Raw genomic sequence first — 24,858 nt, forward strand, 5'->3', positions numbered from 1 at the left:
ACAGCCCACTATTTTTTTTTTATGAATTAAACGAACTTGCAAATCTTAAATGTCCTTCCTCGCATCTAAACTTACAAATTCTGCAGTCACATTTTCTTAGCTTCTTCGTGTTCAAAAGTCAATATTACAGGTACACTAAGTCTGACTCTGTCCGTCTGGATTGACCGATTGAATTTCTTCTAAGGTCTTTTCGCTTTCCATACCTACAATTGTGTTTTAAATACATACTTGAGACTCTTTTCAATTCGTGTGAAACGATTTTCTTATTTTTTTTAACTTAAAACATATGTAAATTTGTATTGATATTTCGAAATCCTCCCCCCCCCCCTACATAGTACATATGTAATACAGATATAGTGCAGTGTTAGGTATTTTAGATCTGAAAAGTGTGATGTTATCCCGGCAAACATGATGTTATCCCGGCAAATAGTCATTTAAAAAAGTTATGGAGAGTAAATATTATTAGCATAAAACAAAATGTCACTACATTTTTCGTTAGCTAATTGGATAAATATTATAAAATAAAGCTCTTCAGATCCGTTGATGTATTTTTTTTATTTAAGGATGTTATCGTAATAATTGTATTCTGCTGAATCACCTTCAATTTCAAGTGTATTCATTATTAATAAAAATGATGTGATTCGTATATGATTAATATTTATATTTGTCGTCTACATACTTTTCCCGTCTGTTTTATATTCGGTTTGTTAGAATTTCCCAAAAATTGAATTAATTAAACGGTAAATAAAAATCAAATTTTCAATTCAGAAAAAAGTTATTATTAAACATAAAATGATCGAAATATTTCCATTCAATTTGAATAATTCATAATATTATTATTATTATCGTTATATGTACTATACAATATAATATATATATTTTACAATCTTTTTCTTACATATATAAAAAAAATAAATTTAAAACAAAGCATTTACGACTTATATTACAACATTCATTTACACTTTTGCATGTACATACATACATATAAATATACACACATAAGCATACACATGGCCAATTATAGTCACCATAATTTGAAACACATTCTCATTGAAGGCTTTACAACAAAGTAAAAAGTTTTAAACTAATCAGTGATAGATTCGCTTAATAGATTTTCACAAATTTCCGTCGGGGGTCAAAAAATGTTCACAACTTTTATTTTTGCAAAATTTTTGATGGAGGAAATTCAGTATTATTTTATGATTGACATACATACATAGAAACAAGGAATTTAACTCTTTGCCCGCGGCAATAAATATAGCGAACAAGCCCTGTACGCGGCGCGGCACCTTTTTCGCGAATTTGGCGATCGAGTTTTCGACCTTAAATACAGATTTTAATATTTACTCAGGTAACCAGATATGCTAATTAACACATAAAGTATTATTTTAAACAATAAAATACATAATATATCTCGTAGTTTTGGATTAATTGTCAAATAATCATTCTTCATAATTGTATGAAGACGTGACGTCACATAAACGAAGTTTCAGTATGGTTCCTCAAAAAACCAATTTTTGACTGGTATATATTCATTTTAAGCAAATTGAATAGATGGAATTTAACTGAGTAATATAAGTCAACCAATTTTGAACATTAAAACAGTTGAAATAGGCGCATATAAGCCTCAAAATCCCGTGCAAAGTTCAGAAATTCTATAGAAGGCAGCCGCGCTACAGACTTGTCGCCCAAAGCTTCCATAGAAGACGGCCACGGGCAAACAGTTAAAAAGTAAATAATGTTATAAATTCGCAAGTAAAATTAATGTACATATTATTAGACTTTAATTAGCGACGAATGGCAATGCTTGCTGTAAATTTACATTTAAATATGCGTATGTGTGTATAGGTATATTAATGTTTTTTTTTTTTGTTATTGTGGTTCAGTATCACAGTGGTGCTTTAATAATTAAATTAAAATCCGAACTAATGTTCCGGTATCGACGAAACTATGACAGATCACGAGGTTTCTCAGGCAAGGGTCTATTAACCATGTTGCTGCCGGAGCCGTCTGACGCTACAGACTTGCTCGACTTGTTGGATTTCTGAGTGGCGCTGCTCATACCCACTCCGGACGGACCAGCTATCACTGGCGCGTTTCTGAACGCGTTTGCTGAACTCAAATTCGTTTCTATGGCACGTAAGAAATTCATCGTATCGGACTTGGAGACGTTCGTCGGCTGTTGTTGTGTCGGCTTCCGAATCGGCGCCAACTCTGAATAGAGATGTACGGTTCGGTCTTGCGGCTCGAAGTACTCATGGCACAATTTGGAGTATGGTGACGATTGCGGCAGCTTTTCAAACGATGGCACCTTTGTACCCACGCTCACCATGGACTTCTTATTCTTACCCTGGTGCACGCGAGGCTGCTGGATGACATCGTATAAATTCTCGACGGATACTGTTTCGCTACGTCTGGGTCTGGCTGCGTTGTTGTTGTTCATGTTGCAACATTCTTCTACTTTAATGAGATCATACAAGTGTTCTATGGTTTCGCGTGCTTCACTGTAGTTCTCCGGGTCGTCTAACTTCTCACGCAGACTCTCCAACAGTTCTTTGGTTAGCTCTTCGGGAAGAGTCTGAGTTGCCTTGTCAGTGGTATCGACGATTTCTTCTAAGGAGTTCTCGCGTATTAAGGTTCTGTTGTCGTTAAGCAAAGTTCTCTCGTGTAACATGTGATTTTCGTTGTAATCGTTGACGGAAACCCTCGATATGGACGCCGTGTCGATGCCGTAGTTCAGATTGAACAATCTATCAAAGAATGTGGAGCAAGAAGTGATTTCGTTCTTTACATTGGTGCAATAGCCCCTGTGTCGCATTTGTATAAATATTACAATCAAGACTATTAACACTGTCACACACGGAATAACAATTAAAATAATCAAATAAAGAAATTTTCTGTTTTCTTCATTCTTCAACAATATTTCTTCATCTATGGGTTTGATAAAAGTATATGGAAATTTTAGATTTGAAATTTTCTCAATAGTATACTTTCTGATTTCATCACAAGACACATTCTTGTTTTCATCACAAAGTAAATTGACGTATTCCGACATCAACATATGTCCTTTCACATTACATTTTTTGTTATATATAATGCACGTGCTGTTATTTTGAAACGAGTCAATATTCACGGTAGGCTTTACGTCAAATAAATTTTCCAGCCAATTTGTTATATTGCAATAACATCGCCAATTGAAGTGATTGTTCGAATATATTTTGTTTTTGACTAGGTGAGATTTCTTGTCGAACATGTCAGTCATGAAATGCGCACTATCCTTGTGCATTTCTTGGATGTAATTATATTTGAATTCAAACTCGGAATCCAAATTGGGCTCCCGAACACAATCCGATATGAAGTTTGTCGACAGATTTTCAAAAACGTTGCTCTCTATGTGTATTTTGTCCCATTTGTTTATTATCATTGCGTTGTTTTCCATTTGACCAAATTTATTGCCGCTGATGTTGATGTTGCTTACGATCATATTAATCGCCATCGTTTCTATATGATCAAATCTGAAACGATAAAGCCACAATTAACATATTTCTAGATGTAAATTGCTATTGAATAATATCAATAAACAAATTGTTTAAACAACAATTATGTAGTTTTTACAAAAGTTGGAGTTACATATATGAAAATGTCAAATGTCGACTTGAGAATTCATGTTTTATAATAAAAAAAATCATATTACCTGGAATGTGAAAATGTCACATTTGCCGAAGCCTGATACATAGCTCTACTTTTCACGTTGTGAATTGTACAGTTGATGAACTTCAACTTGTGACACAATGTAATATTTCTCAACGCGTCCGCTTCTATTGTCTTTATCTCCGACGAATCGAATATTATTTGCATGTATTCATTAGCAGGGAACGTTTCGCTGCCAACTGTCGTTATGTTGGATCGTTTTATGAAAACATCGGTTATTCCTTTGCCGAAACATCCCTTTTCCAGCGTATTGACGGTGACATTATTCAGTTGTACCTAAAAATATAAACAACTCGTCATATTTACATATCAATATCTGCATATATTTTTTAAATAGTATATTTTTAAATAATATCTGTATTTAGACAAAGGTAAAATGACATCATCAATTTATAAGTTTTATCTTAATGGACATTTTTATTTGTTTTCTTTAGTAATAAAAAAAAACAATTTTACTAAAAATTAAGATTTTTTGGGGTCGAGATGAAATTTTCACATTTTTTTTAACTTATATTACATCTTTAAATGAACAAAACTAGTCTTAAATACTACATATATATGTGTACATATAGAAAATTTGTATTTTCATATTTCTTTCTTTACTAATTCAAATATGATTAATTTGCTAGTACAAATCTAATATATAATTTCGAAAGATACTTTGTATGTATGTATGTTTGTTTGTTTGGTTCGTAGAGTCCGTGACGTTCAATTTAATAAAAAATCAAATGAATATTCAAATAAATTTAAATACAATAAAACTATTCACATAAATTTAAAAAAATGTTTACTATTAGATTGGCCGTGTTTAAGCAGTTTATATTACAAATACCGAGCGAAGCCGGGTAAAAACACTAGTAGGATATAAAAATGACCAATCATGTGACGCTTTTAAGACATTTTAAAATCGCTTTGAAGTTTATTCTTCCTAGGTTATAAACACAAACTAGTGGCATAAATATAATTGTTCAAAGTGTATTTACCTTATTATTTTTTTCGTAGATGACATTTTGGAATACCTTCCCATATAAATGTAGACGAGGGACATGATTTATTTCCACTTTTCCAACCCTTGTTATAGAATTGTTCTTAAATACGACAAAATTACATTTGGAAATATTCGCTTCAATCCGACCTTTATATGTAACAAAAACAAAAGTAATTTTTGGAGAAAGGAATTATTAATTTCGATATTATCAATCATTCAATCTCAAAATAATGCTATAATAAATAAAATAATACAAGCATACATATAAAATAAGCAAATATCGCTCGCAGCAATGCAAAACATAAAAATGTAATTACATAAAATATTCATATCGCACATGTATGTAACATTTATCATATAATAAAATCAAAATCGCATCGCATCAAACAATGTATTCAATTACCTTTGATGTTTTCGAATGCACCACTTTCTATATGCACATTCTCACAATCGAATATGTTCAAAAACAAGTTCAACGTTTCAACGTTTAGGAATGCCTTGCTCTCAATTGTAAGATTTTGGACCGATTTAAATTCGACTTTCTGAAGGTCTAGCAATGACGAAAAAGCGCCTTCGTATACAACAATGTGAAATGCTCCACTAATGTACAACTTCTTCATCCTAATCGGCAACACGTCTGATGTCAAATTTAAATTTTGTTGCTGAAAAAATAAAACAGAAAATGTTTACATATGACAGTATAGAAAAATGTATGGCATTAACATGAGTATTATATGGATTTATTGTAAATATGTAGTTCTGCGTGACTAATGATACATATGTTGACAATTGCTAATTCACGAGTCTTTTTCGTGATATGAAAAAGCAACAATAATATGCATATATAAACTGAATTTGCAGTTGACAAAATATGTATCATACAGCTTGAATCCTTTGTACATATTTATGTCAGTCTATTTACGCATAAAAGGCCTCATAGCAGCAATGTGCATACACGGTCTGTCAAATGACAGTGCTTACTTTTACTATCATGATTATATTTTGACACTAGTGTAACCTTTACTTGCACCCAAGGCCGCACCTAGGGGTTTTGGCCCTGACGTGTGATTAGGTCGGAGATCTTGTCTTTACTAACTGAGGGGTGCGGGGGGTTTAACTAGCGGGGAAGTTGTGAAGAAAAAATGTTTTTTTCCCTACGACGCAACGGTACCTACCTACCTACTAAGAGAAACTGTGCATGTGCCATGTATTTTGCATGCGCCAAAAGGGAGACCAGTATAAGACGTGAGGGCGGATTTAGTGTATTATAATTTAATGGTATATACATATACATATATATGTAATTGATTTGTTTCCGCTCCGGTAAATTTTTTTGTTGCTCAGTGGAAATATTACATGAATCATCTACACATAAAATATCCTCAACGTCAATGTATGATGATATTTATACGTATTTACAAGGATGTATCTCATTTGCGTGTTTTGCCATACTAAACAGCAATTGAATATTAACATTACTAATACATGTATGCTAGGATGACCGACCTTCCTAGATTCGGAGAGACACTCCTGCATTTCTTACTATTATACGTACATACATTATTATAAAAAAAATCGAAATCGAAAGTTCTAGCTACATGTTAAGTAATACTGCAAGTTCTTTTCGATTTATTTTTAAATTATACTGAAAAAGTTCAATTATGCATCAAAATATAATTTATAAAACATATGAAATCAAAATGCTAAATATGATATATGAACACTGTTTTTATTTCATATCGAGATTTTCACTAGTAAAAGGCGAGTGTTTACTTCCTTCAAATAAAGTCTCCAATAATATACTCAATATATAAACTGAATCTATTTATTATGCTACACAGTGGTGACTATATTTTATTTTATTTTTTACATAAATATATACCAGGAAGGCCTGACCGGTCGACCCCAATGCGGCTTCCTAGACAAACATTGCAGAATTTTTATTACATAAATCACTGTATTTCGAGAGTCTGAAGAACACGAAATTAACAATTAATTAATCCATTGAGACATTTATGGATTTAGACTTGTACATAATTTTTTACATATTGTACATAAATCAAATTCAGATATTTGTGACAGCAGATAGGATGATTTTTAGCAATTTTGAGGAACCGTTTCAATGAAAATCAGATAAATTGGCAAACTCTGATAAGAAACGATCGACTTGGAGTCACAAATATCCAAGTCTAACTAGCAGCATTAAATATTAGCACGGGATCGAACTCAGTAATCTCTCGGTGCTAAACATAAACACAATATTGTTGGCATATGTATGGTACATACATACATATGAATATACACAATCTATAATATGTACATCTTGCGTCTGCTTAGCGTCTCAAAAAGTATGTTAACTTAATCCTATTGTATGCCACTAAAAATCACTATTGACACGCTTTGTATGTATGTATGTATGCATTGTTACAAACTATGCGTAATATTGGTTTGTGTTTGAACTGGATAAAAAAAAACATCCCGGCACCATATGATCAGCTTATTTGTTCTTCTACAATATTGTTATAATATAATGGTGTGATGTTGACGTTGCAGCATCTGATGCATTCCCGACATAACTTTTTTGCCGGCAACACTGGGTTGTTATTCGTATTTTTCTTTTTTCTCTCTGTCTGTCTGTCTGTGCACGTTTTGTTTATCATTTTTCCTCTCCTCTTTCTACCGGTTCGTGTGAACGAGTAAATTTTCAGCATCCTTTTCTTAGAGCAAGAAAGATTTCATTTCACAAAATGTATACTATGTACATACAATTGAATATCATTTTGTGACGATACACTTTTCGTATGAATTTAATATTTACTTATGTTATGTTTAATTTTTTTAACAAATTATATATGTACATAATATTCTAATGCTCCGTACGCACCTAACCATCGAACGGCTCACATGCCAATTTTTTAAACCAGTAGGATACAAAATATCGAAATAAAAATTAAATTAAAAAATTGAAATTAAAATATCAAAATTAAGCTAAAGAGCGCATAATACATAGCACGACTTTTAAGAAATAATAACAAGATTATTTTTCGCTCGTAAGCAGAGAAATTATAATATTTCTCTGGTTGTATATGCGTATCGTCGTAATTCAAAACATTGTTATAATTCAAAACCAACGATGATCTAATTTTAGCTCAATCTCGCTCTTTAGCTTAATTTTGATATTTTAATTTAATTTTTATTTCGATATTTTGTATCCTAGTGGTTTAAAAAGTTGGCCTGGGGGCCGTTCGTTGGTTAGGTGCGTACGCAGCATAATGTCATTCCTATAATGATTAATGATATTCGGATTTGATAGATTTACGTACGATTTGATAGGTTTACTTCTATTTATCATATTTTTGATCTCTAAACATTTCCAATACCAGGCGTTGCAAAAATGTGAAATCAAGCGTCGATTATGATGCATTGATTGTATCACTGTTATTTGCGGATGGTTTTAGCGTATTTTGGCACGCAACCGCAATATTCCGATATCTTTTCTGAACAGAAAATTTTGGCAACCGGTTTTTAGCGTCGACACAAAAAAGTGTAGGTGAGTTTCGAACGTTTCATAATATTTGCATACATGTCTAGCTACATACTATTTTCTGACCGGCATAACTAGAGTTTGTTGACCAGTATATTATTTTTATTCTAGTAAAACATATTCTCTAGTTTTGAACAACCTGGAAATTTTCAGCGTCTTCAATCTGAAAAACACTGTTTTCGTCTTACGAAGCTGTATTTTAAAAATTATTACAGTTAATGAGCAAGTTTTATATATGTAGGAAATAAAACGGTATATATTAGAACTGTATTTCAAAGGAAGGAAATACGCAGATTTTACTAATACGAATCGAGATATAAAATACGTCTTAAAGAGATAAAATAGACACGCAATAAATGGTGACGTTTAACCTTTCGCCTCTTTCGATCAGTGAAATGAAAATCACTTTATTTTGATTCCCACGTCGATCTCTTTAAATTTGATCTTATTTAACAATATTGTTTGGATGATACAATGAATACATACATTGTACCTATACATAATTATCTTGAAATAATTGCTCGTTCACAGTAAGTTTTTATATATTTTTTCATAATTTCTGCGATACGACCGGAGTGGACACTATTAACGACAGATCCCCATTTTAGAATGTTTCATTCTATTATAAAAATGTGCCGTTCTAAATGTAGGTCTCGGAACACAAGAAAGTCTCGATTTCATTCATTATTTACGTTTTGTGTAAGAAAAGATGTCGATAAACAAAAACGCGTTTTTAAATAAACAATATGCCAAAATATGTATTATAAAATCAATTTATCATATTTTCGTCTAGTGGGTGGTGAATCATAAATTTATCATTTTAAAATGCGTGTGGAGAATTAGACAACAAAAAGTCAAGCGTGATTGTTGAGAAGTTCCAAGTATATTGCAACATTTTTACTGTAAAATGTGAGGTTTAATCATTTGGTAGATAAAAATATAATTACGATTTTATTTTAATATGACTGCTAAGAGTTAGACTAAAATCGTTCAAGTTGATTCAATTTTAAATATTGTAGAAGTCAACCATTAGGTATTTGGTCAGCGTCAAATAGATTGGGTTCAATACCCAGAGATAAGTGTGAAATTCTGTATACTTAACATAGCGAGAACAGACACACGGGTGAGAGGTATTTCAATATGTAGTGAAGAAATTAATATCGAAAAGCACAAGATAAGTAATAGTACCCGAGAGAACAGGGCCGGTACGAGGGTAAGACGAGCGAGACATTTGCCTCAGGTGCACGATGGAAAGGGCGCCGAATTGTTAAAATCGATAACTTTAGGAATTTAAAAATTTGTCGGAAACACGACATGTGAAATTTGTAAGTTTATCAATTTCATTTTCGTAACAAAAATTACAAGGACTTTCAAAGTTTTTTTGCATGCGGTCTCAAATCTTTTTATAATGTATTATTACATTTTGTTTCCGAGTGAATTTGCTTTATTTGTTCAAATAAATCAATAATAATGATTAATTTGAGAAACCCTGATTCCATCTCATAACACAAGAAGTGTCAGTAAATTATGAACACATACATATGAAGACTATTAAAGACACTCTTCTTCGAACAGTGGCCCATTGAGCTTATTTTCTTCACCGGGCTTTCTCAAATATCCGAAAAAAATTTTCGCTGTCGGCGATGCTTTTTTTGTTGAGCATATTGAATTAGTATAATAATTTATTTCTGATATTTTTATCTTAACAATATGTTAACTCATATTTTACTTTTTATATATAAGCATGAGTCATCTATCGCCACCCCCCAGTTAAATTAAGATCAGGCCCTCCCTTAGGTATTGTATGTGTAATCTTTTTTTTTTTAATACTATGATTATTTAAAATAGTAAAAAAAACTACGTATGGGTGAAATTTTTTATTTTTGCCTCACGTGGCAAAATGTCTAGTCCCGGCCCTTCAAAACAGTATAATAGGGGTGCACGACGCTCGAAATATGTGTAGGGTTGGGTGAATGTGTGCAGCTCAAAACAAAGATAAATCTCATTAGTATATGAGCTGTTATAATAGAAAGTGGCATGAGTCCCCTTTTCTTCATTTCGAGAAATATCTCGCAAAACATTAAATATTATGTTTTGCGTTTAACAATATTTCAAAATACTGGTGGCCTGTAATAAGTTTATTCTTCTTTTCCGAAATTCTGGAAATATCGAATTAAAAAACAAGTGATAACAGTTTGTGAATTAAATCAAACAAAAATAGTGTTTCTGGAACTGAAAATTGGACTTCTGCCACTTTCAAATATAACATCTCATGTGTCGAACTGTTGCAAGTGATGAAGTAATAGATAGATAGAAATAAAGTTCTAATACATATGTACATATATAAGGTTAGTAAAAAGATACCAATTACTAACTATTTTGTTTGGTATAAAAATATAGTCAATATGAAACGTACATATACGTCACTGATCCCCATGCTGATTTTAAGCACGTCTGTCACCGATTGAAGAGAGTCATAGACACAGAGTGACGGGACAGGACCGCCTCAAGTGGAATTGATTGCCACGGAAATACTTCGTTAAGGGCACAAGTTCAATGCCGTGATCTGTCAGGTGACTATCCCCAAGGATCTAGGATAGAGTATCTGTAGAACTACCCAGTGTTTTAAAACTGTTATGTTTACACTTAAAATAAGCCCGAGTGTATACACACAACTTGGGCGAATTGAGGTCGTTCGAGTTGCAGAACTTGCTCGTTTGCATAATGCAACAAATAACAATCGCACCACCTTATCCACGGTATCCGCTTCGAAACGGATCGAGCATTTGAATTGTGCCTACTATCGAAAAACATATACATACGTGATTTCCGATCGGCTGTAATATCAAAAGATCGAAAGTATGGATTGATTATTCGATTTATGAGACTTTTCGGAATAGATTGATTCAAATGACAACACTATAAGTAGTACCTACGAAAATAAATGTGACGACAGCACATTTCTTTGCGGACGATAGATTTTCTGGAATAGATCAGTGCAACCTGTGTATTAACCTTGCATATTAACACTGCTTGCGGGTCAATCGAAATTAACCCTTGCCGTGTAGTGGGCAAATCAAAAATATTTGATGGTAAAAATGAAAGTGCTGGCATATTTTGATTGAAAATTTAAGCATACCTTGCAAAATATATTTTAAATATCGAAAAACGTTGACGGTTTCAAGTATTTTTCGAATCGTATAGAAAATATAGATGACCGGGGCTGGGGTATTCTGCCCCAAAGAGATCTTTATGCAGTCAATTAAAAAGTGACCCTCTGTATACGGAAATACGGATCATTTTCCTTTGCCTCGACTGATTTTTTTTACACTTCACACGCAGTACCACTCGCAAGTGCCATAGTACACGGCGAGACAGTACGCGACTCACGGGCGAGTCGCGCATTGAGCTTTGTTGCAAAATTATCCACAGGCTGATTTTGCATCTAAGTATATAGTAGTCAAAGTTTTATTAGAACAGTGATGTGCGGTTGTTCTTCTGCGATATTCATGAACAACCGTCTCGTTCTCCGACGAAAGGGTCTCTCGGACTGTATTCGTCGGGGGGGTGGTGGCCTCATGTTGAGGGCTTTAAGGGTCAAATTCCGTGGCCTTTAAAGCGGGCTTAAAAAAAAAAGTAGTCAAAGTAAAGCGGGATGCAATCTACAATTTTAGAATCGTAAAACCATCTAGACACATATGTAGATAATAACAATCAGGTTTTGTGCAGTATTTTAATCGCAGATCTAGTCATTTGCATTAACATCAGAATTATTTTTATGTACCTACATATGAATAAATATTTTTAACATGACGCATAATTATTCAGGCCAAACGAATGTATGTATGTATGTACGTAGATACGTAGTTTTGTCAACATTGTACAATTTTAATGAGAAATGATAATTTTTAATAAAAGAATCTACCTATCAATTCAAATCATTTCAGAAATTTCACAAAAGGAAAAAAATAATCTGCAACGCATATTTTATTATTTGATATACAGAGAAAATCCCATCTGTTTGCGGTCATGTTTAATTACGATGTAAAATATTATCACTAATATAAACCAACTCGATATTTTCAAAAAATATGTGCCCACATCCTTTGTACGGATTTTTCGTTCAGTCACAATATAAATAAATATATTAACTTTCCCTACTCAATTGGCCTAATATTGAATAAAATTGGATACCTCTGCTTTAGATACATATACATACAGTATTATAATGGTAGTTCTACACATTCACGCGTATTTTACGTAGCACGGTGTTTCAAAACAAGTCGCTTACAGTCCACAGATTCTCATCTAATTATAGATACGGTGAATAATGCCCGCGTATAAAATTTCAACGGATAGTCGCACTTCTGTCAGATTAGAATGCTTTCTGCAAAAAGTCCGAAAAGTGATTCGCATAATACATATGTATTAAATGCAAGTATATATTGGATATGTATATACATACATATGCGCAGTAATCATTTGCGGTTTTGAAAACATGTGAAATGTGAGCGTGTGTGTCAATGGTTATGATATGTATTCTTAGAATATGGAAAATTCGGTTTAAATGTTTGCGTTTATGTTATGATTGATAATTTGTTCGCAAATGACAACGATAAATTCTGATTTGTATAATTTTGTTTAAGGTATGACTTTCGTGATGATTGTATGACTTTGCAATTAGCACTTGTTATTAAGCGATGTAGCATTTGTGTGGAGAACAATTGAACAATTAGCATTGCACAGTTTTATTATATAAACTGGACCCGGTTTTGCTCAAATGATAAATCAAATCTTTTGATGATAAATCATGAACTTGACAATTGATCAACATATGAGCCGTTGTATTTGTAAATGGCAAAAGTTCACTTTTCTTCTTTTCGAGAAATGTTTCGCAAAACATTACATATAATGTTTTACGTTTAACAATACATATTTAAAAATACTGGTGGCGTGTAACATGTTTATTCTGCTTTTCCGAGATTCTGGACATATTAATTAAAACCAGTGATAAAATTTTGTGAATTAAGTCAAACAGAAATAGTGTTTTTTTAACTGAAATTTGGACTTCCGCCACTTTCAAATATAAGTAAGCTGTTTCTTCATCATTAATTGCAAAATTACGCCTGTTGATAATAAAAACGTAGTTTTGGGAAAAGGATTAAGGTGCAGACACAGAGTGGCATCCTTGGCAAAGCTCCCTCCCTGTAGTGTTTTCGGAATTTTATCCTTGTATGGACAGAGTGATCGATAGCAGCGATTACCACATTTGAAGACATGTAGGAGAAACTTCGAAATAATAAGCTCGTACGAATTAATAATGATACGCACATTCTAGCTGGAAATCAAGAGCACATCCATGCCATACAATTCAGTGTTTTTCCTAGATTTAGTCTAATTTTGGATGCAATTGTAAATAATAATAGACCGTTTCACTTGTGTTCAAAGAAAGGGAGCAAAAAAGCATGGTTTTTCTAAAAAATAAAAATAAATCTAATTTTCTCAATAACTAAGAAGGTAACCTGACAAGATCCAAGAGACTTAAATTTGGTTTTACGAAACATAATTGTCGAAATGGGTAATTCAAATCCTTTCCGAAATTCAATGGAAAAAAATTCCAAGAAAACTCATCACATATTTACATATGTATGTATGTAGTAAAATGTGTGATGTAGTTTACCTTGAAATTGAGTAGATGGGCAATTAAATGCAAATTTATTTATGTGCCATTTATCAAAAATATATTTTTTTTTAAATTAAAATCTTTTATAACTACGTTTGTTATAAATATGAAATACATATATTCTGTCTATATATCTTACAAAAGTGAAGATTTAAATTTGAGAGAAAGTTAGTTATGATGAAATTTAATCAAGATCATCTTTTCATTTGATGGTTGTACCTTCTGCCTGCACAGTTCTTTATCGGATGGCTCCTATCCCAACAGCAATCTTAATGAAATCGTTGTTACCATGCCTGAATGATATATATATATATATATATATATATATATATATATATATATATATATATATATATATATATATATATATATATATATATATATATATATATATATATATATATATATATATATTCCGAGTCATAGCCATCATTATTTTCATAGTTGGATGTGACGTATGAGTGGAATTTTGATATTTTTTTCTTCCAATTAGGCCTCGCAGGGATGTTTTGAATTACTGGTTCTGGCTGTCGGTGCAAGACATTCCCTATTATGTATTCTGTTTATTTGATATTTTTACTTTATCTGCCATTATTATAATGCTGTTGTTTTTTAGGTATTATGTATAAATATTTTTTCCTTAAACATTGTGGCGCATTAGGAATTCCTGTAATACTACATTGATCCGAACTGAAATAAATACAATCGAAATTTAAATTATAATAAGTAATATTTCAGAAATTAATCAATTTATTCAAAGATCGGTCAAGTTGGTTGAACCTGATAATGTATTCACAATGCCCATGTTATGGCGTAATCCTTTTGTCCTGGTGAATCTTTATCCTTCACGGTATGAGAACACGTCAAACCGGTTCCTTGAAAAATACGCAAGGGCGACAAAACAGTACCCGTTGTAAAAAGTACAATGTTTTCACATCACGAGGGCGTATTATAAAAATTCTATTGCTATAACTGGTTTTAAATCTATGGGAAATAAATAAGTGCGTGCACAGTGTGACCGAATATGATATAATGAAGTAAGAAGAGGCTAGTAAAAATTAAACTAGTAACCTATAATTGTAAATATCTCACATATGTACATACTATTTACAGGATAAATTATATAAATCAAAATCATCATAATCGTGTGTATCGTAGTCTATGGAATTACACTGCGAAACTTTGACCTGTTTAAAAAATTTTGTCATTATAAACATGATACGATTTTTTGTATGTAATGGTCGATTGATACTTCCTGATTACATTACAGGCGAATTTTTCTTTTGTTTATGCAAAATTGTATGTCGTGGAACTCTGCATGTGTGTACTGTGTGACGTGTCTTCATTAGCCGACAGAGGATTCTGGTAAAAAGCGATTACTATAAAGGCGGTCGCGCAACTCTCAAGATCCTGTTGAACCGGATTCTGTCGTCTGCGTCGACACAACTGCTTATTTTTAGCACGTATCATAGTTGGGCTTCTTGATGAAAATCAAAATGTCGCAATTATCATCGTCTATCTGTATACTCGAATCGGCCCTTGAGTAAAATATTCGGATACTTTCGTAAATACGTAGTGTTTTTGTCTCATGACGATGTGTTACGGCTCGCACAAGTTTGTAAAAGACACGTACTTTCGTAACACGTACACGTAATTTCGAACAAAATCTCAATGTGTATTAATTTGTTTCGTAACTTATTATTAACATGTCATGGGAGTAGCAACGGATCCAGATTTTTTTCAAGGGGACGGGGGGGAGTGATATTTTAGATGTCACTATAGATGTTAAAGAGCCAATAACTTAAAATAATATTTGTACACAATAAATATCAAACGTGTGAAGATTTGTGTATGATGAGGTATGATGACATATTTTAAATAAGGTCCATTTCCCGTTACTACCTCTTTCGACTTTCGACTGCAGCTTTCATAGCCTTAAATTTTATCTTATATGTACATAGCTGTTCAATGACAACATGCATAGATAACGAGGAGGTAAATCTGGAATGTTCTCAAAATTATCAGCTCGCCGAAATTGTATTCCAATGCGTGGGAATGAAATTTCCTCTACTCTCTGGATCCATCCTTGCATGGCAGATAAGAATACGTGGGTGAGAAGTTTGACACGGGTAGTTGATATAGTGGAGAGAGTGGTGAGGTTGAAATGGCAATGGGTGGGTCACGTAGCTAGAAGAACGGAAACAAGACGGACGAAAGAAATACTCGAATGGTACGAGAGAATACAAAAGGGTGCAAGGAAGGCCACAAGGGAAAGATGGGTGGATGAAATTAAGAAAATGTGTGGGATGAAATGGATGAGGGTTGCTCAAAACAGACCAATAGAAGCGTGTAAGATGAATGGCTGTACATGATGATAATAATAATGACATCTCGTGGAGACGTGTTTCAACTGAACGGACACTTGGTCGACGGACATTAGGTCAATGGACGCTTGTCCTAACGGAAAATTGGCTGATTGCGTATCGAAATTACTCAAAACTCACTGAAAACAGATGCGTTATTCAGAAATCACCTCGATGTCATTTGATATTTTGGATAGATTTAAATAATTATAAAATTTAATTCGGCCTATTATCCGACCGGCCAGGTGTCCGTTCAGCTAAATGTCCGTCGGCCTAATATTCGTTCGACCAAGCGTCCGTCGGCCAAGTGTCCATTCGGTCAATAGTCCATCAACCGCATATTTGTTTATAAATCAGTCGCATAGCTCCGTGGTTAGCGGTAATTGGATTATTACGCACATTGCGATCACCCAAAAGACAATTTTTGCCATGAAAATCGCGAATACGGAATATTTGGCACTAGAGTTCTCGTTAGCATGATAGTTATCGTTAGTATGATGGACTTTTCGGCTGCCAGATGTTCCGTTATAGAGATTTTAGTGAATTTCAGGCGAGCGCTTTGTGGCCAATAATCACTGGGCCGTGGTTAGCATATAAAGCTAACAACTGAAGGGTCACGGGTTCGATATATGTAAATTCAGGTAATTTTTATTAGAGTTTGCCAATTTACCTGATTTTTGTTGAAACGGTTATTTCCAAATTGGCCACCGACCCTTATTTGTCACCACTCTTTGAATTTATTTTCAATAATATTATAAATTTACAGTACATATGAACAAAATTGGCCATATGTGTCGCCTTGGAGGAATCTTGTAATGACACCATGATAAAAATTAATTTAAAACTCGCTCAATAGAATTTATGAATAAAATACACCCTCATGAGATAAAAACACTACTTAGTTGTTTCAAAAATTTAAATTGATTATATTATAAAACAATGGACCCAAGCTAATTTTAAATTTATAAATTCGATCTTTTGAATGAATTATACTCGTATGTGCATATGTATGCTAAATTTAATTTTCATTGAAATGCATTTTTTTTATTATTCATATGAAATCCGATTCAAATCATGTTTTGTTTTTAACAACAACAAAATTCAACGGAAATCATACAACTTTCAAAACCACAAAAAGGTATTTTTATGATTCGGTAGAACTCAACGCACAACACTTCCTCGTATTAACCACTATTCGTAATCAGTAATTTACCCCGAATTTATTTTTAATTATATATTTATTCCCATTATTTTTTAAACTCTCCGCCCTCATATGGTATATTTACTTGCGCACACGCCACTGATTGACAATATTTACAACAAAACATTGTATTTCATGTACAGCCACTGCATTTTGAACGCTCAATCACTCAATATGGACCGACAGGCGTATAAAAACACGAGAATTTGACACACGTAAATGCATTAGACACGTGAATAGACTTAAATAGAACGATTGACGACGCCTGACTTTGACACCAACCGTCGTAATGCGCCGTGGGAACGGATAATTGAATTACTTCTCCGCTGGGATTCGAACTTGAAATGTTCCAGTTAAGACCAGCCGTATTTATTCAATATACTTATAATCAGTGTGTCATTGCAAATCATCGAAACCGCCACTGATAGTATTTAGTCATGCAAAATGAACGATGAAAAGCCGTAAGAAATTACCAGCAGCTGCGTAACCATACGCCGTCTTACAAATGTGGACAAAGAACAATAAAAAAAACCGACGTTATTTTAACACATGAAATCTTTGAAAATTCTCGTGTGTGCTTACCGAGAGTCATTGCCGCTAATGAATTAAAATCTAAAAGTGGGATATTACTAAAGAAATCTGGGAGTATGGAGCAAGTTATGCGATACGCCGTTTTTTACAAATAATTAAGTGGGGAGATAAAGTCAGTTTGATTGTTTCCCATATGAAAAATATACACGCTAAAGTAGTAAAACTGATACTACCTACACGGAAAGATCTACAATCTAATACAAATCTAAGAAGTTAGCAATAGATATCCCTATCCCTAGTGATAATTCTCAAGCAGAGAAGGGAAAAAGTAGGATAATGTGGTACTTTCTAATCAAGTTTCGTGACGATGACATCTTAACTATGCTGTCCGTATAGAAGTTTACTTAAATACTATCGTATGTAGAATTAGTAGTCATTTGAGATTTATATGAATAAATCAAACCCCTTGGGTCTATCGGCTTTGCCGCCTCTCCCAAGTATGTTAAATAAATAAATAAGTATGGACTTTTATAATATTTTAACCATTTTTCAATTTTCGGAACCAAAAGTATTTTTTGGTATATTTGAAAGTGGCAATGAAAGTCCAATTTTCAGTTCCAAAAACACTATTTCTGTTTGACTTAATTAACATATTGTTATCACTTATTGTAATTCGATATGTCCAGAATCTCGGAAAAGCAGAATAAACTTATTACAGGCCTCCAGTATTGTTAAATATTATAAATCGCAAAACCTTATGTTAAATGTCTCGCGAGATATTTCTCGAAATAAAGAAAAGTGGACTTACGCCACTTGCAAATATAACGGCTCAGATGTGTGTATATAAAGTCACTTAGGAAGGGTTAATACATATAATTCAGCCATAGAATAATACTAATGTATAACTTATTTCGTGTGAAACTCTCATGACATTTAATAAAGTTACCAAATTCCGATATAAGACGGTCAATCTGGATTTAATGTGAAGTAAAACTTTTCTCGGGCTGAAGAAAAAGATCAAAGATCTTCGATAAATGCGTTTTGCCAGTGATGACTAAAGCCCGGACCCTGAGGGGGCCGTCCATTGTTCAAATGTTGTAAATGCATTGTTAAAGGTTTGCTGAACCTTTTTTTCAAAGCATTTACAACAATCGAACAATAGACGGCACGCTTCCGGTCCTACCTCTAGTGATGACGTATGGATGTGAGCGCCATTGACATTGAAAGCCAAGATGCTACACAAAGTCCAATGCACTCAAAGAAGTAAGAAACGCGGTATGCTCGGTATAACGAGGAAGTACGAGAAGCGTAATACGTAGATGAGAAGTATGACAAGGGTAGTGGATATAGTGGATAGTTTCGAGAAGTCCTAATTTTCAAATAGAACAAAAAAAACGTACTTAGAACAAAAAAAACGGTTATCACCCTCGGATACATATAAACACCTCTTGACTCTTTTTTGTGGAATTCTATTGCGTTAGTTCTCCTTGAGCATCTTTGAAATTTTGGATGTCTTTGGAGTGCGACAACTATCTCGAGTGCATTTTTCCGGTCACCAGTGGATAGAGTGAAGAGATTGAAATGGCAATGGGCGTACCACGTGGCTAAAAGAATGGACGAAAGGTGGACAAAAGGAGTGCTAGAATAAGGCCAGAAGGGATAGATGGGTGGATGATATTCAGAAAATGTGTGGGATGAGAGGGATTAGAGTTGCGCAAAACAAAGAAGAGTGAAAGCGTTTTTTTTGGAGATGCTTTCATCCAGCAGTTGATGGTGAATGAGTGTATATTATGATGACGATGAAAACTTTTTTTATCAAAGGAAAAAATATTTAACTATTATTTATTGAAAAATTTCACAAAAAAAAAATCATTTTTATTATTACTAGCCTCTTATGGCTTTTGATTTTTTCGTCTGATTTTGTTTGACGAAATTTGGGTTCTTATCCGATCGTTTTCAAACTTTGCCATTTTGCTCGGTTTGGTCATCAATATATGTGGAAATCAAATCCCCATTACGATAATAATCGTAATAGACACGCTTGAAAATACTCCATTATCGTTTTCGGTGGCGTCTATTATCCGGGTGACCGTAAAAAAGTCGAAAATGTTCGTTTACACAACAGGAACAAGAGGAACAGGCTTTTCCTCTCGTATCCTGCGCGCGCACATTAAACAAGGCTGTATGTCAAATGAGAGATGATTTCACCGCATGCCACTGATATATATTATATATACATACATAATACCGTTTACCATGCACCCTTTTTTTTTGATCTTTCGACTGAAGATCTTTTCAGTTTCGGTGCCGTGAGGTAGACCCCTATTATACACACCCTTCCGGTCGTTTTTTTCCCTTTTCGCCAAGTCAGATTTTAATTGTTTAAACGCCTATATTTTTTTCTTTTTTCACACTATTTTATAAAAATTTTCTTTTTAAAAATTATTTTATAATATAAATTTAGTTTTTTTAATATATAGAAGTTTTAAAGTACAATTTTAATTACGGGAGCATGTATGTATATGCATATTTCTAAATATCCCTACGTAGATATGAAATACATATGTATAATACATGCGTAGTTACGGACCCGCTGTTGTGTGTCAATCATCACGTGCGTTCCTGGCAGAAAATATTATCAAGGAAATGTCGGTAGAGTTTAAGGCCAACAAATCAATCGAGAGCGTCTTGAAAATCATCATCATCGTCGTAATCATCAGTCGATGAAACAAGGGAACCGGTCGCCATTATTTGGTCCGCAGATGGACGCGACGAGAAGCGTCGCGTAAAAAAGAAGCACACGAGCAGCTTCCTGTCGGCCTCACCAGCTCTAGATATTTATGAACCTCCTCCTCCTCCTCCTCACCCTCAAGAATGCACATTCTCCAACGCACATATCCCAGATCCCGGACACACCCGAAAACGTAGGGTCACACGCGGAAGCGTTGCGTTAGGTCCATAACTCTTTGATCGATTTGCTCATTTCATAACTCATTTCTCCTCAAATCAAAACCTAACATGTTGAGACATGTCAACACGAACACATGTGTGGCAAGATTTTTTTGTCACATTTCACCCATTGCTGACTTTCAAGTAAATTAAATTAATTAACTTTCCGTTGAATTCAATTAATTGACTTATCGACTCGCGTTCAATCTTATTTGTACGGCCCACATTAACAAAAATTAAATTTTTAATATTATTAGTATATACCGCGTCTCTTTCCACGATATACGATTCCAAGGGGAGAAAGAGACGGGACATGCACGCAATAGACAATTATTATATACTATTAGTTACCAGGTGCACGGAGTCGTACACTTAATAAAAAGTGTAATACCAGTCACAGCACATGCGCATATTCAGTGTAATGTCGGACCCTGAGGAGGCCGTTTATTGTTCAAATGTTGTAAATGCATTGTTAAAGGTTTGCCGAACCTTTTTTACAAAGCATTTACAATAATTGAACAATAAACGGCACGCTTCCGGTCCTACCTCTAGTAATGTCTGTACGAACAATTACCATTGTGACGAAATAATCATTTTATATACATATATTGATAATCTTCGCAAAAACTGTGAGATAATTATATATGTACGTTACCATTATGACGCAATCCTAAAAAATTTTTCGTGTGCTTTTTAAGCTATTGACATTGCAGTAAGTCAGCGATTTCCAAAGTGGGAGGCGCACACTAGTGTAAAGGGGCGCGAAAAGTTAGTTTATAGCATAACATGGTAAAATAAAATAAAAAATAGTTTTAAATAAACTTTCAAAACCCAAAATTAAAATTTATTCCTGAAACGCACGTAATTTTCAACTGGTTACAAGAGAAAATCCACTAACGATGAGGATACTGAATTTAATACCCGAGTAAAAGTAGTAGGAATATAAGCAACTAGGAACAAGGAAGTAGAAATATCAAGACAAGAAAATACGATTCATCCTATTTATCAATGAGATTCACAAATGCTATTTATATAATAGATGGCTTGGAAAGACCAATGTGTTTGCTCTGTATGAAAGCTTTGGCTGCAGATAGTATGAGATCGAGTAAATTCAAACGGCACCTTGAAAATTTGCATTCTGAACACGTTGGTAAACTCATATAATTTTTTTCGCAGAAAATTACTAGTTTAATAAAGAGAATCAAACGTTCAAGAAAATAGTTCTATTCCAACAAATGTATCGTAAAAAGTTTCGTCCAGAATTGTAAAATTAAAAAAAAAACCACATACAATAAATGAGACAGAAGTTTTGCCAGAAGCTATTGAATATGGTTGAAATAATGTTCGGGGAATCATGTGCGAAACATTATTTTTAAAAAATAATTTTATTGTTCTGTCAATTATATTTGTATTTTTTTGTATTAATACATTCTTATCATTTAAAATTGGGGGGCGCCAAGATTAGATTTTTTCAAAAGGGAGGGGCCTAGTAGCAATAAGTTTGGAATAAACGGAATTTAAAGTAATAAAAATGATAATTCGATCTAAAATGATTTGTAGCTACCTAAAGAGATGAAACCTAGGAGCCTTTTTGTTTGAAATAATTTAGTATAAAATTAGAAAACAAAACAAATACGTTTCGATGATGGTGGTAACTTCATATAGTATTTTTATTAATAAAAATATTGAAAGTCTTAAAATATACAGTGACGTGTCTTAGCGTCAATTGGAACAGATGTGCCTCTCAGTGTTTAGATTAAAATAAATAATATTAAGATTATATTCGTTGATCCGAATATACATAAATAAACGATTACGGTTTTCAATTCGAATATTATTGACGGAAAACTTGCCTTGAAAAACGACACGTAAGATTTGATAGTTAATTAATTTCGATTAAGTCAACCGGAAGTGGCCGATTCCTACATATTCGCGAATACATACATACATAAAATTCTTTACTAGACACTCGTATTCGAGGATGTTACCGGAGTAATTGTCAAAATTTACGACCCGTACGGGTTTGGTTTAGAAACATGTGTCAAAATCCACTTTGTATGGATGTTACATATGTATGTACATATTCGATATAATGATAGTTGAATTCATGATTGTGTTCTGTTTGAGACGACATGCTTTTTCTTATAGAATTCATCAGTTTGAAAATATCACACTCTATATATTGTATTCTATTATATTGGACAGGTTTTAAATGTATAGGAAACGAATTTGTATTAGCGACCAAACTTATAAATATCTTTTATATTGAGTATACCTTTTTTAGAAATTACGTTAATTTTGCAAATACGAATCGTTTGCATGAGATAAAAACAGTGTACATACATATGTAGATAATGGGCACAGCTATTTTGTTTTTTTTACCTCTGGGTTATTATATACGTATGTATGTATATACATTTGAAGTAATGAGAAAACAACGCCGATCTATAGATTGCTTATCTGAAAGTAGCTTTTGTATATTCAATCGCAGAGCTCTTCAAACTTTTAAGTACCGAGTATTTTATGTACCATAAGTAAAATCAGGCCAGGCCATACATTAAACACCTGCTGGTTTTAAACCAACATTTATGGCTTTTGAAGAGATTCTTACAATTTGAGATTCGTTTTCAGACTAGAAAAGAGTAGTACGTAGCCATAGTTTATCGAAACCTTCAAGCTTCTTTTAACAGTTTTCAATAAGTCGATTTGTCAAGTTCGTGTTTACAAAATTCACAGCTTTTTGATATGTTGATTCCATACACGTATACTATGTCGTATTAATTTACAGATAAATCAGTTCGTTGAACTGATATATCAATAAAATCGGCACAAAATATGAAAAATTAGCTCATGCTTACGAAAAAAAAATGTGAAATTTTTTTTGACTTTTAAAATTTGCTAGATAATTAATTATACGTATTTTAAAGCAATAAAAAACCACAATATATAGAAAAAAACATCTGAATATTGATTCCGGTACTCATTTTTGGCGCAGCAATACTAGATTTTTAATTAAAGCCAAAAATTTGTAAAAATTGCATGTATTTTTAAACGGAGCCAACAAAAAAAATTGTCATATTCGAATTCAGTGGATCAAACTTTAGTAAAGATTGATTAGTCTCCGCTGGGGTAAGTAAAAACGTGTTTTTTTTGTGGCTCGGTATAATTGGTATGAATATTTTTACTATTTATAATGTCCATGATTTCATCGATTGGTCGTCACGGTGTAAATTTTAAGCCAACCTGACAAGCCATTATTATAATAATCGTTTTAGCGAAGAAAGACACAATGACGCTTCTTTGCTTCTTAAGTATTTTCGCAGGCAGGGCGATGACGAATTTCAATCTATTTAAGTGCTTCTCGCGACTGAACTGCTCGCGAATGTGTTCGTGTTGTATATACACATGTTTATTATTCAATACCGATGACGTTAGCGCAAAATCACCAAAATCATCATTGCAAAAAACATTTGAAAACTCGTTTTATGATGTTATGTTAATTTTTATTTTTAATGTTTTATTGTTTTATGTTAAGTCGATGATTCACGCTTATTGCGTGATATAAACAATAATAAGTAATAAATAAATACTTTGCGATGATCTTGTATGTGTGTATTCTTTGAGTCATTAAATGGTGGAGGCTGAGGAGTCGTAATTTTTCCACGCAACGACTAGTTTCCTAAAGTTTGCCAATCAATCTGATTTCATTGTTCGTCGATCGATTTTTTATGACTCCACGACTCCGACTCCACAGCCCTGCTGTGAATTAATCGAAAGCACAATACCGAAATCATACATATGTATATCCGTGTTAATCCAACGACGCATCAACGCACACGTCTCGTTCGCAATTTTCACGTTTCATTAAATTCTCAAAGCTCGAATGTC

General features: G+C 33.3%; 2 protein-coding genes across 2 annotated transcripts in view; one reads left to right on the plus strand and one right to left on the minus strand.

Moving 5' to 3' along the window:
* The window catches only part of LOC143922310 (E3 ubiquitin-protein ligase MYCBP2-like), a 67,256-nt gene that overhangs the window by 24,630 nt on the left and 17,768 nt on the right, over positions 1-24,858 (plus strand). The window lies entirely within an intron of this gene.
* Positions 920-24,858, minus strand: part of LOC143922982 (uncharacterized) — a 31,899-nt gene continuing 7,960 nt past the window's right edge. The window contains exons 2-5 of the mRNA XM_077446453.1: positions 5,103-5,361; positions 4,695-4,846; positions 3,695-3,987; positions 920-3,515 (exon numbers count right to left, since the gene is read on the minus strand). Coding sequence (XP_077302579.1) covers positions 1,949-3,515; positions 3,695-3,987; positions 4,695-4,846; positions 5,103-5,361 — 2,271 coding nt within the window. The 3' untranslated portion in view covers positions 920-1,948. The remainder of the gene's footprint in view (positions 3,516-3,694; positions 3,988-4,694; positions 4,847-5,102; positions 5,362-24,858) is intronic.

This window comes from Arctopsyche grandis, chromosome 2 (genome assembly GCF_051622035.1).
Source record: "Arctopsyche grandis isolate Sample6627 chromosome 2, ASM5162203v2, whole genome shotgun sequence".
NCBI lineage: Eukaryota > Metazoa > Arthropoda > Insecta > Trichoptera > Hydropsychidae > Arctopsyche > Arctopsyche grandis.